The 16,434-nt window shown below is 58.8% G+C and overlaps 1 protein-coding gene across 2 annotated transcripts in view; it reads left to right on the plus strand.

The window, feature by feature from the left end:
* BCR (BCR activator of RhoGEF and GTPase) overlaps positions 1-16,434 on the plus strand; it is a 99,835-nt gene that overhangs the window by 74,367 nt on the left and 9,034 nt on the right. Inside the window, exons 11-16 of one of the 2 annotated variants that reach the window (XM_033837285.2) lie at positions 1,080-1,199; positions 1,792-1,867; positions 3,156-3,260; positions 3,879-3,989; positions 5,413-5,510; positions 7,099-7,230. In XM_033837285.2, the coding sequence (XP_033693176.1) occupies positions 1,080-1,199; positions 1,792-1,867; positions 3,156-3,260; positions 3,879-3,989; positions 5,413-5,510; positions 7,099-7,230 (642 nt within the window). The remainder of the gene's footprint in view (positions 1-1,079; positions 1,200-1,791; positions 1,868-3,155; positions 3,261-3,878; positions 3,990-5,412; positions 5,511-7,098; positions 7,231-16,434) is intronic. The other variant, XM_033837286.2, reaches the window with a different exon arrangement.

The raw sequence follows: 16,434 nt of genomic DNA on the forward strand, positions 1-16,434 counted from the left end.
GCAGGGCATCTGACCCCACTTCTGGTCTCTGGGACCTGCTGGGACCCCTGTGAGCCCTCGCAGTGCCAGGCCTCCCGTCAGGCATGGAGCCATCCAGGACGGGGTGGGGGGAGGTGCCCCTCTGTCCCTCTTATAACTGCCCTGATCCGGAGCAAATCCCAGGCTGGGCGGAAACACGGCCCCTCCACGGGGTCTGGTCTGCACCCAGCAGGCCCCTGGTTGTTTCTGGAGAGGAACAGTGTTCTGGAGGAACAGTGAGGATGAACCCCTCGCCTGTAGGGTCAGCCTAGGCCAGAGCTGGTGCCTCACAGTGGCCAAAGACAAGGTGGGTCCCCAGAAGGTTGATGTCCAGGGACACCCTGCTGAGGTGGGTGCAGCAGGACAGGGGTCCTTCTCAGCCCTCACCCTACCCAACCTTCTGTACTGCAAACCGCACAGGATGGGGAAAGCACAGGAGCCCCAGGACCGGCATGAACTCTGGGTTGTTTGTTCGTCCCGACGGACCCACGGCCCCCATGGCAGAGTGTCCCGAGGCAGAGGGGAGCCAGGGCTGCATCTGCGGGGCTGTCAAGCTCTCTGCCACCACTCACCCATCCGAGCCATACCCTCTGCCTAGTGGCGGGCAGCACAGCCTCCCCCGGGGACAGAGGGCTTCAGGAGGGAGGAACATGACATGCGGCAGGGAGAGTTTTCCTAGCCAGGTCCTGGGGGTGCATGTCACCCTCCATCAGGACCCTCGCAGTCACTCCCGGGGGACCTGATGCTGAAATGTGGCAGATCCGGGAGCAGGGAGGGGCCTTTAGGGTCACGACAGGCCCCTCCACATTGTCTAAGTTCAGAGCAAGTGAAAAAAGGGAGGTTTGTGAGAGGAAGAACTTAATCCCTTAAGAAGGATGGGCTGAGCACATCCGGCAGTCTATGCCGGGCCTGGACGCTGTGGCCGAGACCCTGTCCACGCTGGGCCGCCAGACGGTCTCCCGTCCTCCACGGACCGAGCATCAGGGGTGGTGGGGCAGGCAGAGTGGGAGCGGGCCGCGCTGGGCCAGGGCTGGAAACGTGACCGTGCCCTCTGCCCACAGAGAGCGAACAAGGGCAGCAAGGCCATCGAGAGGCTGCGGAAGAAGCTCTCGGAGCAGGAGTCGCTGCTCTTGCTCATGTCCCCCAGCATGGCCTTCCGCGTGCACAGCCGCAACGGCAAGGTGAGTGCCCAGCGTGGCACACAGGCCGCTCTCTGGGGTTTTGGGCCGGAGCCCCCGTGGCTGGTAGGTGGTGGGGTCTCCAGGGCGTCTCAATAGGGCAGGGGGCTTGCAGGGCTGTGCAGACCCAGCCCTCGGTGCAGAAATGCTGTCCGGGACCTCTTGGGCCAGAGAGACAGCTTCTCTCCTGAGTGGCTTCTGCTGCCTCTAGCCGGGGCCTTTCTCTCCACGGGCATCATGCACTTGTCGGGGGGCAGCCGGTGGGCTTTGCGGGAGCCTTGCCTCTGCATCATGGGCCCGGCCTGTGGGCATCAGCCCTCCCCTCTGCAGGTCCCACCTGGTGACCCCGGTGGCCCTACACTCTGATTCGTCACGCCCTGACCCAGGCGCAGCAGGAGGGGCGGAGGGTGCAGGGAGGGACGAGCAGTGCTGTGAGCACAGCCGCCCTAGCTCCGCCGGCCTGCAGCGCGGAGATGCTCGTGCCTCCTGTGGGCGTGCTGCAGGCTCCACGCGGCGACCAGGACGGAGCCCTGGATCCACTGGGTGCCCGCTCAGCTGGGGTGGAGATAACGGGTGTGCTCTCCCCCACCCCCAGAGTTACACGTTCCTGATCTCATCCGACTACGAGCGGGCCGAGTGGAGGGAGAACATCCGGGAGCAGCAGAAGAAATGTGAGTGGGCCGCGCGCCCAGGCTGTGGGCTCGGGAGCGTCAGGGCTGGATGGTCGCCTCCCATGGTCTCAAACCTTGTTTTCCCCAAGGGACAGTGTAACTCTTACCCAAGTGAAGTGTGCCGTGGAGCCCTAATATGGGAGATAATGGGGGAGGGGCTGTCCTGATAGGGCCCCCTGCCCTCTGTGCCCCCCCGCCTGCCCTCTGACCTCCTCCATGAAACCCCTTCCCCTCCTCTGACCTTCTCTGATTTCCCTGCCTGCCCCCGGGGGCCCCCCTGCACCCCTGCTGCCTTTCCGAGGCTGCCATGCACGTGGCCCACCCGCCTTGCCTCCCCCCAGGCCTGCCACACACCCCAGCAGGTGCTGATGCCATTCGGCCCTCGACTGGGCCCACCTGGGCAGCCATGCTGTGCTGGCCCTGCTCCCCTGTGCTTGACCGCTGTCAGGACAGGGCGCCCACTCCCCTCTGGATGGCCCCTTCTTTGGACGCTTCTCTCCGTTAGCAGTTCTTTCCTTCTGCTCAGCTCAGAGCTGCCCCGTCCTGCCTGGCAGCCTTCAGGGTGGGATGGCAGACCCTGCCCCAGGTCCTGGGGCTGCAGCTGCCTGGTTCCCTCCTCTGCCCCCAGCCATACGGTTTGGGATTCCCGAGCCATCCTTGCTAAAAGGTTTCTGCGTGTGCCCTGTGTGCCCCCCAAGGTAGGTTGGGGGCTCCACACGCCTCTGCCCTGTCCTGAGCGCCTGTCCCCCCAGGGTTGTCATTCGTGCCTGTGCTGAGACGCCAGTGCCACTGTCTCCGGGGGCAGGCGGGCGCTCCTGGTGACTCTGACGGCCAGTGCCTGGGGCCCTGCCAGAGTTCCTGTCCCAGGTGTCCTGTTGTAACCAGGGGCCCAGACCATTTACAGCATGTGTTGTCTGCTCAGAAATAATCCCCTTCGCCCACCTGGTGGAGAGAAGGGGGAGCAGGGGACAGAGCCCCACAGGAAGGTGCCCCAGACCACCCCCTCGCAACCGGTTGCCTTGAGGCCGTGCCAAGGTGGTGGGCGGCCCTGTTTGTGAGCGTTGCGCAAAGATTCCTGCAGCCCTCTGAACCCAGCCTGGGCCCCCCGGGGCCATGCCTCACCTGCCCTTACCAGCTCCTCCCTGGGAGCAGGTGGCCCCTGCGGTCCTCCTAACCAGGGTGTGCTGAGGACCCAATGGGGGTACGTCTGAGAACACCCCATGGGGGTCCTGGGGAGTCCGAGAGCTGGGCAGACTCACCAGTTGGTGCGCCTGTGCCCCCATCTTAGGTTTCAAGAGTTTCTCCCTCACGTCCGTGGAGCTGCAGATGCTGACCAACTCGTGCGTCAAGCTTCAGACCGTCCACAGCATCCCACTGACCATCAACAAAGAAGGTGGGCTGTGCCCCCCAGGCCGCCGTCCCTTTCTGCTGTTAGTGCCATCCTGGGACCAGAGACGTCCATGTCAAGGCTGGGTGTGCTGCTGAGGGCCTGTCGGCCTCTCCGGGATGTGGACGGGACGGGTTAGGGGTGGTAGCTCCCAGGCGGCGGCCACCGGGTGGTTGAGAAGACCGATGGCTTGGCCCCAAGTCCCGAGCCACTCCTCAGACCCTCTGCTCTGGGCCCCGCTCCCCATCCCCCGCCCGCCCCTCAGCCTGGTGCCGCCCGCCCCCACCTGTGGTTGTGCTGCATCTTGCGTTCACTGTTGCACACACTCGTGCACATGCAGCCACACACAGGGGTATGCTTTGCACACTCAGGCACACACACCCCATCCACGTGGCATGCTCCCCGACCCTCTCCTGTCCCGAGAACCTGTCACGTCTCTTCTCGGTCCCTGGTTTGCCCATGTTGTGAACCCAACTAGATCCTAAGGTCCCCGAGACAGAGGCCACGATGGGTGTGTTTCTGCTCCTGACATTGCCTTGTCCCCTGCTAAGCAAGTGACAGTCACGTGGGGCCCTCATGAGGGTCACCTTGAAGCAGAACCTGTCACCTGCCTGCTTCTCCCAGGAGGACGGACGCTCACCTCTCTGGTCTCTCGCACAGATGATGAATCTCCCGGGCTCTACGGGTTCCTGAATGTCATCGTCCACTCCGCCACTGGCTTTAAGCAGAGTTCTAGTAAGCGGCTGGGTTGGGGAGGAAGGCGGCCGGACACTGAGCCGAAGGGTGCGGGGACCAGAGAAGCAGCTGACCGCCGGGAGGTGCGGTGCTGGCTGACGCCCACTGGGTGTGGAGTTGCTTTCCCTGGGGTGGACCCTGCTGTTGCCAGCGCGTTGCTCAGACCCTGCGAGCTGGGGAGCTGCCCCCTGCAGGCGAGTCCTGCAATTGCAGGGGCTGCGGTTTGCTATAGACCGAAAACGCTGCGTAGGTTGCCAGGAAGCCAGGAGGCTGAGGGCGGGCACCCTGACCCTGGTCAGCAGAGGAGATTCTGCCGCTCTGATGAGCCAGAGGGATACCCTTTTAATACTTCCCCCTGGGGGCACCTCTCCCAGCCACTTGAGCTGTCAGAGTGGTGAGGGCTGGTCGCATTTCAGCCCAGGTACAGCAGACGCTCACCTGTCAGCCTGGCACCAAGTTCTCAGGGTCCCTCGGAGGAGGACACAGGGCAGGCACCGTTCTGCTGACCTTCCCACTGTTGCTACAAAACCAAACAAGAAATCCCTGACGAGCCACAGGATAGAAGATATTTACAAACTGTGTATATATGATCAGGGCCTTGTATCCAGAGCATATAGAGAACTCTTATAACGCAATGCTTGAGACAACCCAGTTTTTAAAAAATGAGCAAGAGATTCAGATAGACATAAACACATTTACAGATTTGTGGTTGAATGGGAGAAATGGGCATAAGAGATCTCTTAGGGGTGATGGAAATGTGCTACAGTTGGATCGTGGTAGTGATTACACCACTCTGTAAACTTACCAAAAGCATTGAATCGGTCACTTAAAGTGGATAAACTTTAAGGTATACAATTCATACCTCAGTAAAGACATTTTTTAATAAAAAAGAATGGAACACAAAATCTATTGAATAAATTGTCTCACTAACTAGAGGTGAATAAGTCTGAACACAAATACTTTTTCATTTTACCCTGTACTAACTTCATTAGTACACTGATGGACGCCGCGCCCTGCACCCACTTTTCTCCCAGCACCGAGCTGCTGTCAGTGAGCAGGGGAGCGAATGTTCTAAAAGGTGCCGGTTCTCTGCGCACTGTTGTGAGGTGCTGCTAACCTTGCCGGCCACTGATTTGGTGTCTTGTTTTAAAAAGAAAACCAAGAAAAAAAAAAAAAAAAAGAAAACCAAGGACTTCCCTGGCAGTCCAGTGGGTGAGAGTCCGCACTTCCACTGCAGGGGGCACAGGTTCGATCCCTGGTCGGGGAACTAAGATCCCGCATGCCACGCTGTGCGGCCAAAAAAAACAAGACAAAAATAAAACCAAGACTGTTTTTTATGATTTAGAAAATAACACCTGCTTTTATACAAAACATTGGTAATAAGGGAAAGCATGGTCATCCTCTCTGTGTCGCTCTCCTGCAGGTCTGTACTGCACCCTGGAGGTGGATTCCTTTGGCTACTTTGTAAATAAAGCCAAGACACGTGTCTACAGGGACACGGCTGAGCCCAACTGGAATGAGGTGAGGCCCGACTTCTGGGTGATCGGGAGGAACATCTTCCAGGGAGAGAGTGTGACCCCAGGGGCTTCCCCGCAGGCAACGGTGCCAGCATTCCCGGAATCTCCTGGAGGACCGGGCATGCCAAGAGATGGAGATCTTATCTCCATGTTCCTGAGAATTCTCCCCTCCCGTCAGAGATTTTATCTCCATGTTCCTGAGAATTCTCCCCTCCCGTCCCCCCAGTTACAAAGAAACTTTTTTTGCTGACAAAGCATCTGGAAAAAGAACTTAGAAGGGCTTCTTGTTATTAAGGCCTTTGTTAATTGCTCAGTGTTTCCTTGGGAGGCTTCCATGGCATTTTTCCTCAGAAATTGGGATGAGCGTTCGGCTCTGTGACCCTCTCAGTGTCCGGAAGCTGGGGCTCTGCTTGTGTGTGGGGCCTCGCTGGGCGGGAGGGAACCCCAGTCTCTTTTCTCAGCATCACTCCTGTGATTATTAGCTGTGCCTCCTCCATAGGACTGGGGCACAGGGAGCCAACGGACTACCTGGTCCTTGTAGCTCTATAGCTCTGGGTGCCCGTACGGAAAGGGCTGGCGTCTGCTGTGACAAGGGGGGATCACAGCCAGGTGGATCCATCAAAGAAGGCTTTGAGGAGAGCGAGAGGGCCATGACCCAGCAGAGGTGACAAGGGCAGGGCTCTGGATACTATGCAGAGGGTTCTGGTGTGAGGCAGCCCTGGGGGCTCGAGGGACCGAGCACGGGGTCGGGGGAGCTTCAGAGCATCAGGCCACCCGGCGGCCACCCTGGCTGTGTGTGCATGGATTATCCAGGGCCGCACAGATTCTGGGCATACACACCCTCCCTACCCCCGTTCAGGCTCAGAAGTATTTGCTCTCCCCTCCCCGCTGCTTCCCCAGCGAGAACCCATGCCTGCAAAAGCCCTGGTGTGAAATGCAGCATGTACTGAAGGTTTCACAGGCGTGACGGAGGAGAAAGTAGACACCTTGGAGTGTCTGCGGGAGAATTCTTTCCTCCCAGGTCCCTCTCTCGCCTAGGTCACCTCCCTGGATCGATTTTTTTTTTTTCCCCTTTCAAATAGGCTTTATTTGTAGAGCAGTTTTAGGTCCACAGCAAAAGTGAGCAGAAAGGACAGAGATTTTCCATGTTCCCCTGTCCCTGTCCCCCCCCCCACTATTGACACAGCAGAGTGGGGCACTTGTAATTGGTGAAACTCCGAGGACACATGCCCCAAAGCCCACAGAGTGTCTGCGTTTGTAACCAGCACCCCAGAGCTCCTGGTGTAGGTGGTGCGGGAACCACGCTGTGAGATGCTGGCTTAAGGAGCTTGGCTTACGTTTGAGAGGCGCTCAGAGCTTCCACAAGCATCCAGACGGGGCCACGGTGTGATGCTCACAGGGAAATGGCTTCCGAGGGTCTGCGTCGTGGGACGGAAGTGAGGAGAGTCTCGACGCGGGGCCTCCCGGGGCAGCTTGGGAGCTATCTGTGCAGGAGCCACGGTTCAGAGGCCCCTTCAGCTGGCAGCACTGACCCCCACTCGCCGGGCCCCCCCCAACTAACTCGGGGCTTTCCTTCTCTCTCGGGGCCACAGGAGTTTGAGATCGAGCTGGAAGGCTCACAGACCTTGAGGATACTGTGCTACGAGAAGTGTTACAACAAAAGCAAGATCACCAAGGAGGACGGCGAGAGTGCAGACAGGATCATGGGGAAGGGCCAGGTGCAGGTGAGGCTGCCGCCCTCTGCTCCCTGCAGGGTCCTGTCTGCCCCCCCCCCCCCACCGCCATGTAGTCGTCCCCCGGCCCCGGACACACTCACCCCAGCTCCAGAAGCTCTGTGTTCTTCCCCACTTGACACTCAGGGACACTGAGATGGGGGTGAGGCAGGCCTGGCTCTGAATCATCTGCCGTGGGAGACCTGGGCTGGCACCTTCGCGGGTCCTTTTCTGCCCCTCTGTCTGTCCGTCTGTCATGCCCCATCTTGTCCCCAAAGGAATTTCAGATCCACCTGTTTTTCCAGTGGGGCTGCCGTGCCTCCACGGCCTCCGGAAGACCCCCAGGCACGCCGCTGAGTTGGTGCCCTGGGTTGCAGGTGGCAATTAGGAGCTTCCTCTTCTTGGAAAAGCATGAGAGTCTGAGTCTACCTGCCTGACATCCCCTCTCCGGCTTCTAGACTCAGATTCCAGGGGGTGCAGCTGCATCCCTCCTGGGGCACAGGTGCCCCCCTGGAGTTGTCATAGGAGCCCCTGGTGGGCTAGGGGTGTCTGTACAGAACTGGAGAGGGGTCCCAGGTCCAAGCCATTCGGGCCCGCAGTCCCAGTTTCCCCGGGCCCTGGAAGCACCCCCCACCCCCAGCTCTCGCACCGCTTGGCGACAGGAGCTGCATCAGCTGCCTGGCGCTTCTTGCAGCCTCACTGCACGCTCCTGCCCCCCGTGGAGAAAGCCCCGGTACCCTCTTTCTTTACGGGGCATCTTACTGGACCCAGCTAAGCGGGTTCCTCCCTGCTCTGCCCTGGAGGTGGGCCCTGACTGTTCCCCACTCCCCCTGGTGCCCCGGGACCCCTGGATGAGGCGTCCTGGCGGGGGAGTGGTTGGACATTCCAGGTGCCAGTCAGAGGACAGGAAGCCCCGCCTCCCTTCCCTGGGGCAGGAAGTGAAGATCCTCACGGCAGGAATGACAGGAGAAAGGGTGACTCATCCCTGGGTAGTTCGTCGTCTCTCTTGGCAAGTCTGGGAGTCACCACTCCAGCTGGCTGGCTTCCCCACCTTGGAAGCTTGTTAGGGAATTTGATGGCTCAGCGTCTCCAGGGACCCCTGTGCGTTGAGAGCAGGTCTGAAAGCAAAAACGCCCCCCTGATCACCCTGTTCTGCTCCCCTCACCCACCCACCAGCTGGCGCCACAGCGGCAAGACAAAGACACAGGGAGAGGAAGCCAATGACAGCTGGGGCTGGGCTCTCCTAAGGTGGAGACGGCCCAGGGTGTGAGGGGACACCAGTCTGGGACGACACTCTAGTGAGCCCACTGAGGTTGGGGTGTGTGTTGGGGAACAGGGCGGCAGGACTCGTGGCCCCTCTTGGGCGGCGATCGTCCACGAAGGCCGGCTCCTGGTCCAGGGTCGCTTGGCGGCTGTCCTGGACCTGAGACCTGCCTGTGGCTTCGATCCTGGGTGAGAAGGGGATGGTCCCTCCTTGCTCCCCGTCAGCCCAGGGTTCAGTTGGGCCAGTTTTAGGGTCTTGGTTTAGAGCTGAGCTTCTGGGTAGAAAAGCAGAAAGGCAGGCCAGGATTCATCCGTCGTCGCACCTCTGGCGTCCCAACCAGGGACCCGTGGCCAGCCAGGTCCCTCCCTCCTCCAGGGCCACCCTGCATGAGCTTGGCAGACAGGGTGCTGCGCGGGTGGCTCCTGTGGGTGCTGCCCGATAGTTACTGCCTTGCGGCTCATGTGTATTGACTCCCCGCAGTGATCTTGAGACCCAGCCTTGTGTCTCCACATAGATCTTGTCCACCCTCCTGGCTTTACGTGGAATCCCATGGATTCCATCCTCACTGCTGGGCCGTTTTGTTCTCGATGGACGCTAGGGCAGTCCCCAAACAGTGCTGTTCCGTGAGTGTCCTGAGCTGGATGCCTTTGAGTGCCGCCGTGTTTAGGCACCTGCCTCATGCCGGTCATCACTCTGGTCCTTAGTCGTCACCTCTGCTGCTCGAGGATGGCTGGCTCACTTTGCTCCCTCCCGCTCCCCTCCGTGTCTGCACCTGCCCCCAGCCCCGGCGTCCCTCACCCACACGCACCTTGCAGAGCCTACGATGAGCTGACAGGCTGGTGCCCGGCTCCTTTTCTTGGCTCCGGTTCCTCCAACCTTTGACGCCAGTCACCTGCACCCTCCACGGCTGGGGTCCCAGGGGTGGTGGGCTTTGAAATGTGGCCTCTAAGCTCTGCCGCTGGGTAACCGAGGGTCTCAGGAAGGAAAAGAGGAAAGAACTGATACTGATTTTCCTCCTTTACTGAGTCAAGCCGTCTTTGGAAACCCTCTGCCTTGATACATCTTGATGTAAACAGAACATTTCCTTATGCTCACACTTGTGTTCTCCGACAGTCAGGGGGTACCAGGTGAGTGCCTGCCCCATCTGGGGAAGACGTGAGCGATGAGATTAGGGGGCTGGTGAGGGGCGTCTCCCCGAGTCCCTGCTGCTCCCAATGTCTGATCCCAGCCTGCGCTTCCCCATCCATGGTGCTTTGAGCTCCTCAGACAGTCCTCCTTCCAGTAGGACGCAGATGTGAGATGGGAGGGGGGGAGGGGTGGACTCTGTTAAAAAATACGTTCATGGCTTTGTTAAACCAGCAATGCGGACTTCATTCCAGGGGGCTGTCGAAATAGGAGAGAGATGGGGCTCAGCTCTGAAAACAAGGAAAGGTGGGAATTTACCGCCCGGGGGACAGGGAACAGATGGAAAATGACTGAGAACATCAGTAATGGTGGTAGTAAGATAACACCAGGGCCAAGGGGGTTTCTGGCTAAGCCGACCTAATGGGATTCTTGCTAAAGACAGGCCCAGGTGATGAGACATCACCAGGGGACGGTGGGGAATGAGTAGCTTGGTCAGATGTCGAGGTTGCTTAGATATCGAGCGAGGATGGGGGATTCTTGCTAAACTGACTTCGCAGGATTCTTGCTAAAATTGGCCTCTTGAGGACATGCCCCAGGGATAAGACCTACAGGCATACCTCAGACATACTGCAGTAAAGCGAGTCATGGGAATTTTCTGGTCTCCCAGTGTGTATAAAGGTTATGTTTACACTGTACTGAAGTCTAAGTGTGCAATAGCATTATGTCTGAAAAAACAACGTAAGTACCTTAATTAAAAAATACTTTAGGGCTTCCCTGGTGGTGCAGTGGTTGAGAGTCCGTCTGCCCATGCAGGGGACACGGGTTCGTGCCCCGGTCCGCGAGCGTCCCACATGCCGCGGAGCCGCTGAGCCTGCGCGCCCGGAGCCTGTGCTCCGCAACGGGAGAGGCTACAACAATGAGAGGCCCACGTACCGCAAAAAAAAAAAAAAAAAAAAAATACTTTATTGCTGAAATATGCCAAGCATCTAACAATGCAGGGTTGCCACAAACCTTCAGTTTGTAAAAACACAGTATCTGCAGAGCACAGAAAAATGAGGGATGCTTGCAGTTGGAAGGCAGCCCTGAGAAGCCTGTAGATTTGAGTCAAGGAGAGACTGTCAAGTCCCCCACCCCCACTGCACCTCCTGGGACCTGGGGTGAGTCATAGCTGTGTCCGCCCAAACTCGTTCCCTCACCTGTAAATGGGTGGGGGGCGTGGAGCTGTGCGTGGGGGCCTTCAGTGTCAGCTGCTGCTATTACTATTATTATTTGTCGTCACTGTTGCTAGTGGACAAGGCTGGCTTTGGCTCCACCCCCTCATCTCTGCTTCCCTGGGAGACACGGTGGGAAACCCCACTCTTGAGCCATCATCACCCCGGGGGGGATCCCAGAGGGGCAGGAGGGACGTTGGTGACTCAGGCTGTAGGCGGCCAGGGGGGGACCTTGTTTATGAGTCGGGATCCTCAGGAGGAAGAAAGAAGGAAGTCAGGGGAGGGTGGTCATGCCAGCGACACCCTGGGACCCCAGCCAGGCCTCTTTCTCCCTCCCCCTCCCCCCCACGGATGCCTTTTTTCTGTGGAGGGTCCACCTCGGGGACGGCGTCCATGACTCCCGGGGCCCAGTCTTCCTGCGTTGGGGCTTTTCCCAGTAAATCCAGGTGCCTTCCGAGCCGGGCCATGTGTGAGGGGTGTGTGGCCCTGCGTGTCCTGCTGCGGGGTTGGGGGAGCGACGCATGCCTACATCCCCCAGGTGCTCCCTGCCCCAGGTACACACCTTAACTCGGAAGCTGAGTGGAGAGCCCTTCCCATGAGGGCGGGAAGGTGCAGCACCCCAGAGTGTCCGAGGGGCGCCGTGTAGAAGTGGAAGCCAGCCAGGGGTCAGCGGGCCCCAAGGGGCCAGGGATGGAAATCGGACACACCTGCCTGGGCCAGAGGTGTCAGTATCATCTGGGGAGCTAGGTCCCAGTCCCCCAGGTTAGGGTTCCGGATCCATGTGTTTTTACCCCCCTGTTGGTGTCGGTGAGTGGTGGGTTCAGGAACCACTGGCTGGACTCTCAGGTTTCGGCCCCTGCTCTTCAGGTGACTGTCCTGGGTGAGTTGCCAGGTCCCGCTTCCCTCCCCGAGAGATGGAGCCCCCGCGAGAGGAGGGTGGGGGACTCTCCCTCCAGAACCCAGGGTGGGTGAGCTGGTTAGCTCAGAGCACCAGCCAGGGACCAGGAAGGAAGAGGGACAGGCTGTCCAGTGGGGACGTGGCCCCAGGGTCGTTGCGGGCAGGTGTAGAGGGTCCAGTGAGCTCCCTCTTCAAGCCAGATCTGAGGCTCAGTGAGCTGTCCGTCCTCAGACCCCAGGAGCCCGCTGTGCCACCCTAGTGAGCGATGGCCTCCATGCGCCAGGCCCCGGGGAGCCCGAGGACAAGAAGACAGCTGCCCCCAGGCTTCACGGTCCAGAGCTCAGAAAGGAGGATGCTGCAGATGGGCCTCGAGGCGGAGCAGGCCCTGCCTGGGGCAGCCAGTGGCCTCAATGGTGCAGTTATGTCAGAGGAGAGAGGAGTCAGGACAGACGCCTTCACTGAGGGTCATTGCGTCTGGGGCTTCAGGGGCTGGTTCCCTGGGTGGAGATGAGCACATCCTAAGCTCCAAGAGCAGCCAGATTCATGGGGATGTACGGGGCGCCGTGGTCTGAGGAGTTGCTCTATGTGCCCCAGCATGTCCTGGGTAGGGAGCGGGGGGCATCACCAGGGTCAGCAAAGCCCAGGGAAAGTGGAGCCTCACGCTATCGTGAATTTCTTCCTTCAGTTTTCCTTCCCTCACTTCCCTGTGCAATGTCCCGTCTCTTCTGCGCAGAGGGTAACTTGCTATCACATCCTGGAATTTCGTCTGCTCCCATTTGCCTTGCTCTTGTGTGTGTCTTGCTCAGCTCACAGCTCAGGTTCTGATGGGAGCATCAGAAGTGATTTTTTTTTTTTAATGTTTTATGTCTCATGTGAGCCTCACGGGTGAGACTGGGGCCTCGGGTGTCTGGTTTGACCCTCACTTTATTTGAGACTACAGCTCTGGGCCGGCTCAGGGTGGGACACGGTTTCCCAGACTTCTCCTTCAGCCGGGAAGCTTGTACCCGGACTGGGTATGGGCCAGGGGGTCCAACTGTGCCCCTTTTGGGGCGTCCTGGCACCCACACTCCAGCCATCACCAAGCTGTGAGGTATACCCACTCTCAGTCAGTCTCCCCATTCGACCACCAGTTCTGGGCCATTGTGCCCCGGGAGCCCAGGGGAGTGCCTGGCAACATCACCAGATGTGGAGGCACCACCAAGACTTGTACACACATGTTCTCAGCAGCACAGCCCATGACAGCCTCAAACTGGAAAGAACCCAAGCATCTACCAGCTGCTGGTGAGTAGATAAACAAACTGTGGCGCGACCATACTGTGGAATGGTATGCAGCCATAAAAAGGGAAGGATGTTCTGACACACTACGTGGATGAACCTTGAGGACCTTCTGCTCAGTGAAATAAGCCAGTCACAAAAGGACAAATACTGTCTGATTCCACTTGAATGAGGTACCCAGGGCAGTCAAATTCATGGAGGCAGAAAGTAGAATAGAGGCCACTGTGGGGGTGGGGGTGGGGTGGGCAGAGTTATTGCTTAATGAGGCCGTTTCTGTTTGGGAAGATGAGCAGGTTCTGGAGATGGACATTGGGGATGGTTGCACAACACTGTGTATGTACACGTTTACATTACATATCATATGCATGTATGTGTGGGCACAGAGATACCACAGTGAATGAAACAGAGAAGGCCCTGTCCTCAGGGCGCTTGCATTCTAGCAGGAGAGATACACACCAACCAAAGTGTGGATAAGAGCCCTGGAGACCCGTCGGGCAGGAGGGAGATGGGGAGGGGGCAGCTGATCCTGTCACAAAGTCCCCGAGTCGCACCTGCCATCAGGATCATCTCAGGACCATCCACGTTCCGTCCACATGGCCGTTCACCGTGCCAGGGCCACTTGTGCGCATGGGGATGGAGGTGCTGTGGGGGGTCAGAGATGAATGGGGTGAGACTGTGTTGTAAAATGGGTGGTGATTGTTTTTTACGAACATTTGAGGAGGATTTTAGATGTTCAACTGTAAAAGTTGTGAACATGTAAAGCCACAAGAGCACATCCTTGTACGGGTTCCCTGGGATTTGTCCTGAAGAAGCATATCTCTGCCACCGTGGGGAGAGTGGTGCTGGGACCCAGTCCCTCCTTGGCTCTCTTGTGGTCCGGTTTGGGGCCCAGTTTCTTTTCTTCGTTAACTGACATACCATGCAATGCATCCCTTTAAAGTAGGTAAGTCAATGATCTTCAGTAACTTACAGCATTGTACAACCGTCACCAACAATCCTGTTTGAGAATGTTTCCATCCACCCAAAACCCTTGCCCTGTTCCCACCCCCAGGCCCGGGCTGACCCGCTTTTTGTCTATAGATTTGCTCATTCTGCGTGTTTCCTATAAACAGAACCATACTCCATGACGTGGTCTTCCTGACTGGCTTCCTCCACTTAGCAAAATGTTTTTGAGGGTCACCCGCGTCATAGAGCGTTTATCTTATTCCTTTTTTGGCTGGACCACATCTCATCCGTGTATCCGCTCACCACGTTTTGTTTATCTATCTGGTCGCCAGTTGCTGGATACTTGGGTCGTCTCCAGCTTGGGCTTGTGACGGTTAATGCTCCACGAATGTGTGCACGGTCTGTGTGTTAACAGATGTTTTCCTCCTTCCTGTGTGGAGACCCATGAGGGGAATTGCCAGGTCAGGCAGCCAAGGTTAACTTTGTGAGGAGCTGCCCTGCTTTTCCAGAAAGGCCACAGCAGCTCACGTCCCCGTGGTGGTGTCCGAGGGCTCCTGTTTCTCCACATCCTCCCTGACCCTTGTTACCATCTGTCTTTTTGATTGGCACTGTCCTTTGTCTTTTTGGGTGATGCTGTGGCCTGGTTGGGGTTAGGGAAGGGCAGGAAGGAGTTAAAGATGGAGAGAATAGAGCTCCCAAGAATAGACGAGTGAGAGGAGAAGCGGGAGAGCAGATTCCCCTCCTGGGGGGAGTCTCTGGTCCCCTCTTAGGGACCACTCCAGGGAGTGGGTTACAGTGCAGACACGTGGGGCTCAGTCGGGAGGGCTGGGGAGGCCCCGCTGGACCATCCTGGATGTTGACAGTTTCCCGGAGGAAACTACAGTCTCCAATGAGGCTGGTGAGGAGGGAGCAGCATTTCCATTTTGGACAGTTCGGTCCTGCCACCGCCCAAGCTGGGGTGGGTGAGAAGATGCCCCGGGGTTGTCTGTCGGTGACCCGTTTGACCGTGTCTGCTACAGAGCAGGCAGGGCAGTGCCTGGTCCTCAGCGCCTGCCCCATCCTCACCGCCTCCCTGGATGGTCGCAAAGGACCGTCTTCCAGGCAGACCTTGGGACAACCGTCCACCAGGCTTACCGCCCACATTTGTTTCTCGGAGGCCCCCCTTGCCCAGCCCTAGGAGAGAGAAACGGGGACCTGGACCTTCCTCCTGGGAAGACAGGCGTGAGCAGGCCCTGTGCCCACCCAGGCCCTGTCTCTGAGCAGTTGGCGCATTCCGTGCTGAGATCCCGACAGCGGCCCTGGGTTTTCCCTCGACTGCCGTTTTCCGGCCCTCTCCCCTCCATGGTCCCCACTTGTTTACTTTCCTGTGCTTTCAATAGCCCAGGACAGAGCGCGCCAGCCTTGAGTGTTGTTTGGGGCTGGACGGAACCGAGGCACGGCCTCACCGTTGTGTTATTCTCATGCTGCTTCCACTTTGCTCAGCACGCTCTGTTTGTTGGAGCCGAGCCAGCCTCAGGACCGTCTTCCCACTGGAGCCGCCCGGGCAGCGCCGTGGCCCAGGTCTGCACTCTGGGGGCTAGTGCGCGCCCCGGCCTCTGGGGCCCGGTGGAGGTGGGGCTGGATGTCGGTGCTGGGGGTGGATGGTGGCACCAAACCCCCTTGTCACTGGGCCAACCGGCTGTGCTCTGGGGGCTGTGGGATGTTCTCCCACCTGAGTCCAGCCCCGGCAGTGCCTGCCGTGATGGGGTCACTGGCTGCGGGGAGGTGGGGGGGGTGTCCCCTGAGCACGTCTGCCCTGAGGCAGACTAGCCGGGCAGACACGGGTTACTCAGCGCCTCCAAAGTCACCGACAGGAAACCAGCCACTTGAGAAGGAAGCTTGGCTTTTCTGGGCTTTGGAGAAAATAGTGACGCATCGGAATTCCCAAAACCAATAGGCTGCTGGTGGGGGTGTTTTTCCCATACAAACAAAAAGTAGAACTCAGGGGTGATGGGAAACTTTTACCTTGGCTAGACTGCAGGGGCGGGGCTTCCCGAGAAGCCTGGTCAAAAGGCAGAGGAGGCCGGGAGCTCGCCACACTGCTGCCCATCGCGCTCCTGCCCTGCCACGCTCCTGTCCATTGCGCTTCTGTCCATCACACCCCCGCCCTGCTGCCAGCCCCTCGAGCAGCAGAGCTGAGGATGCGAGAGACACCATGTGCAGCCGCCCTGCAGGGCTTCCTGCGGTACCTCCACCCCAGCCGGGCAGGCCGGAGACGGGTGGCCTCTGTCGAAAAGCACCTATGTGCTTGCGGCACCGCCCTGTGGACACACATCCGAAGCCTCGTGTTCAAGAGCAAGGTGGGCCTGCGGGTGGGCCGGGGATTCCGGGGTGGGTGGTGCCAGGCAGGGTCCCTGCCGCCCGGTGTCGGGCTCTGTTCCCCTCCCTGTCCCTCTCCTGGTCGGCTGGGGCTGGGCTGTGTGTGCCAGTCTCTGTCCTGGGAAGAGGAGAGGGGAGAG

Source organism: Tursiops truncatus, chromosome 13 (assembly GCF_011762595.2).
Source record: "Tursiops truncatus isolate mTurTru1 chromosome 13, mTurTru1.mat.Y, whole genome shotgun sequence".
NCBI lineage: Eukaryota > Metazoa > Chordata > Mammalia > Artiodactyla > Delphinidae > Tursiops > Tursiops truncatus.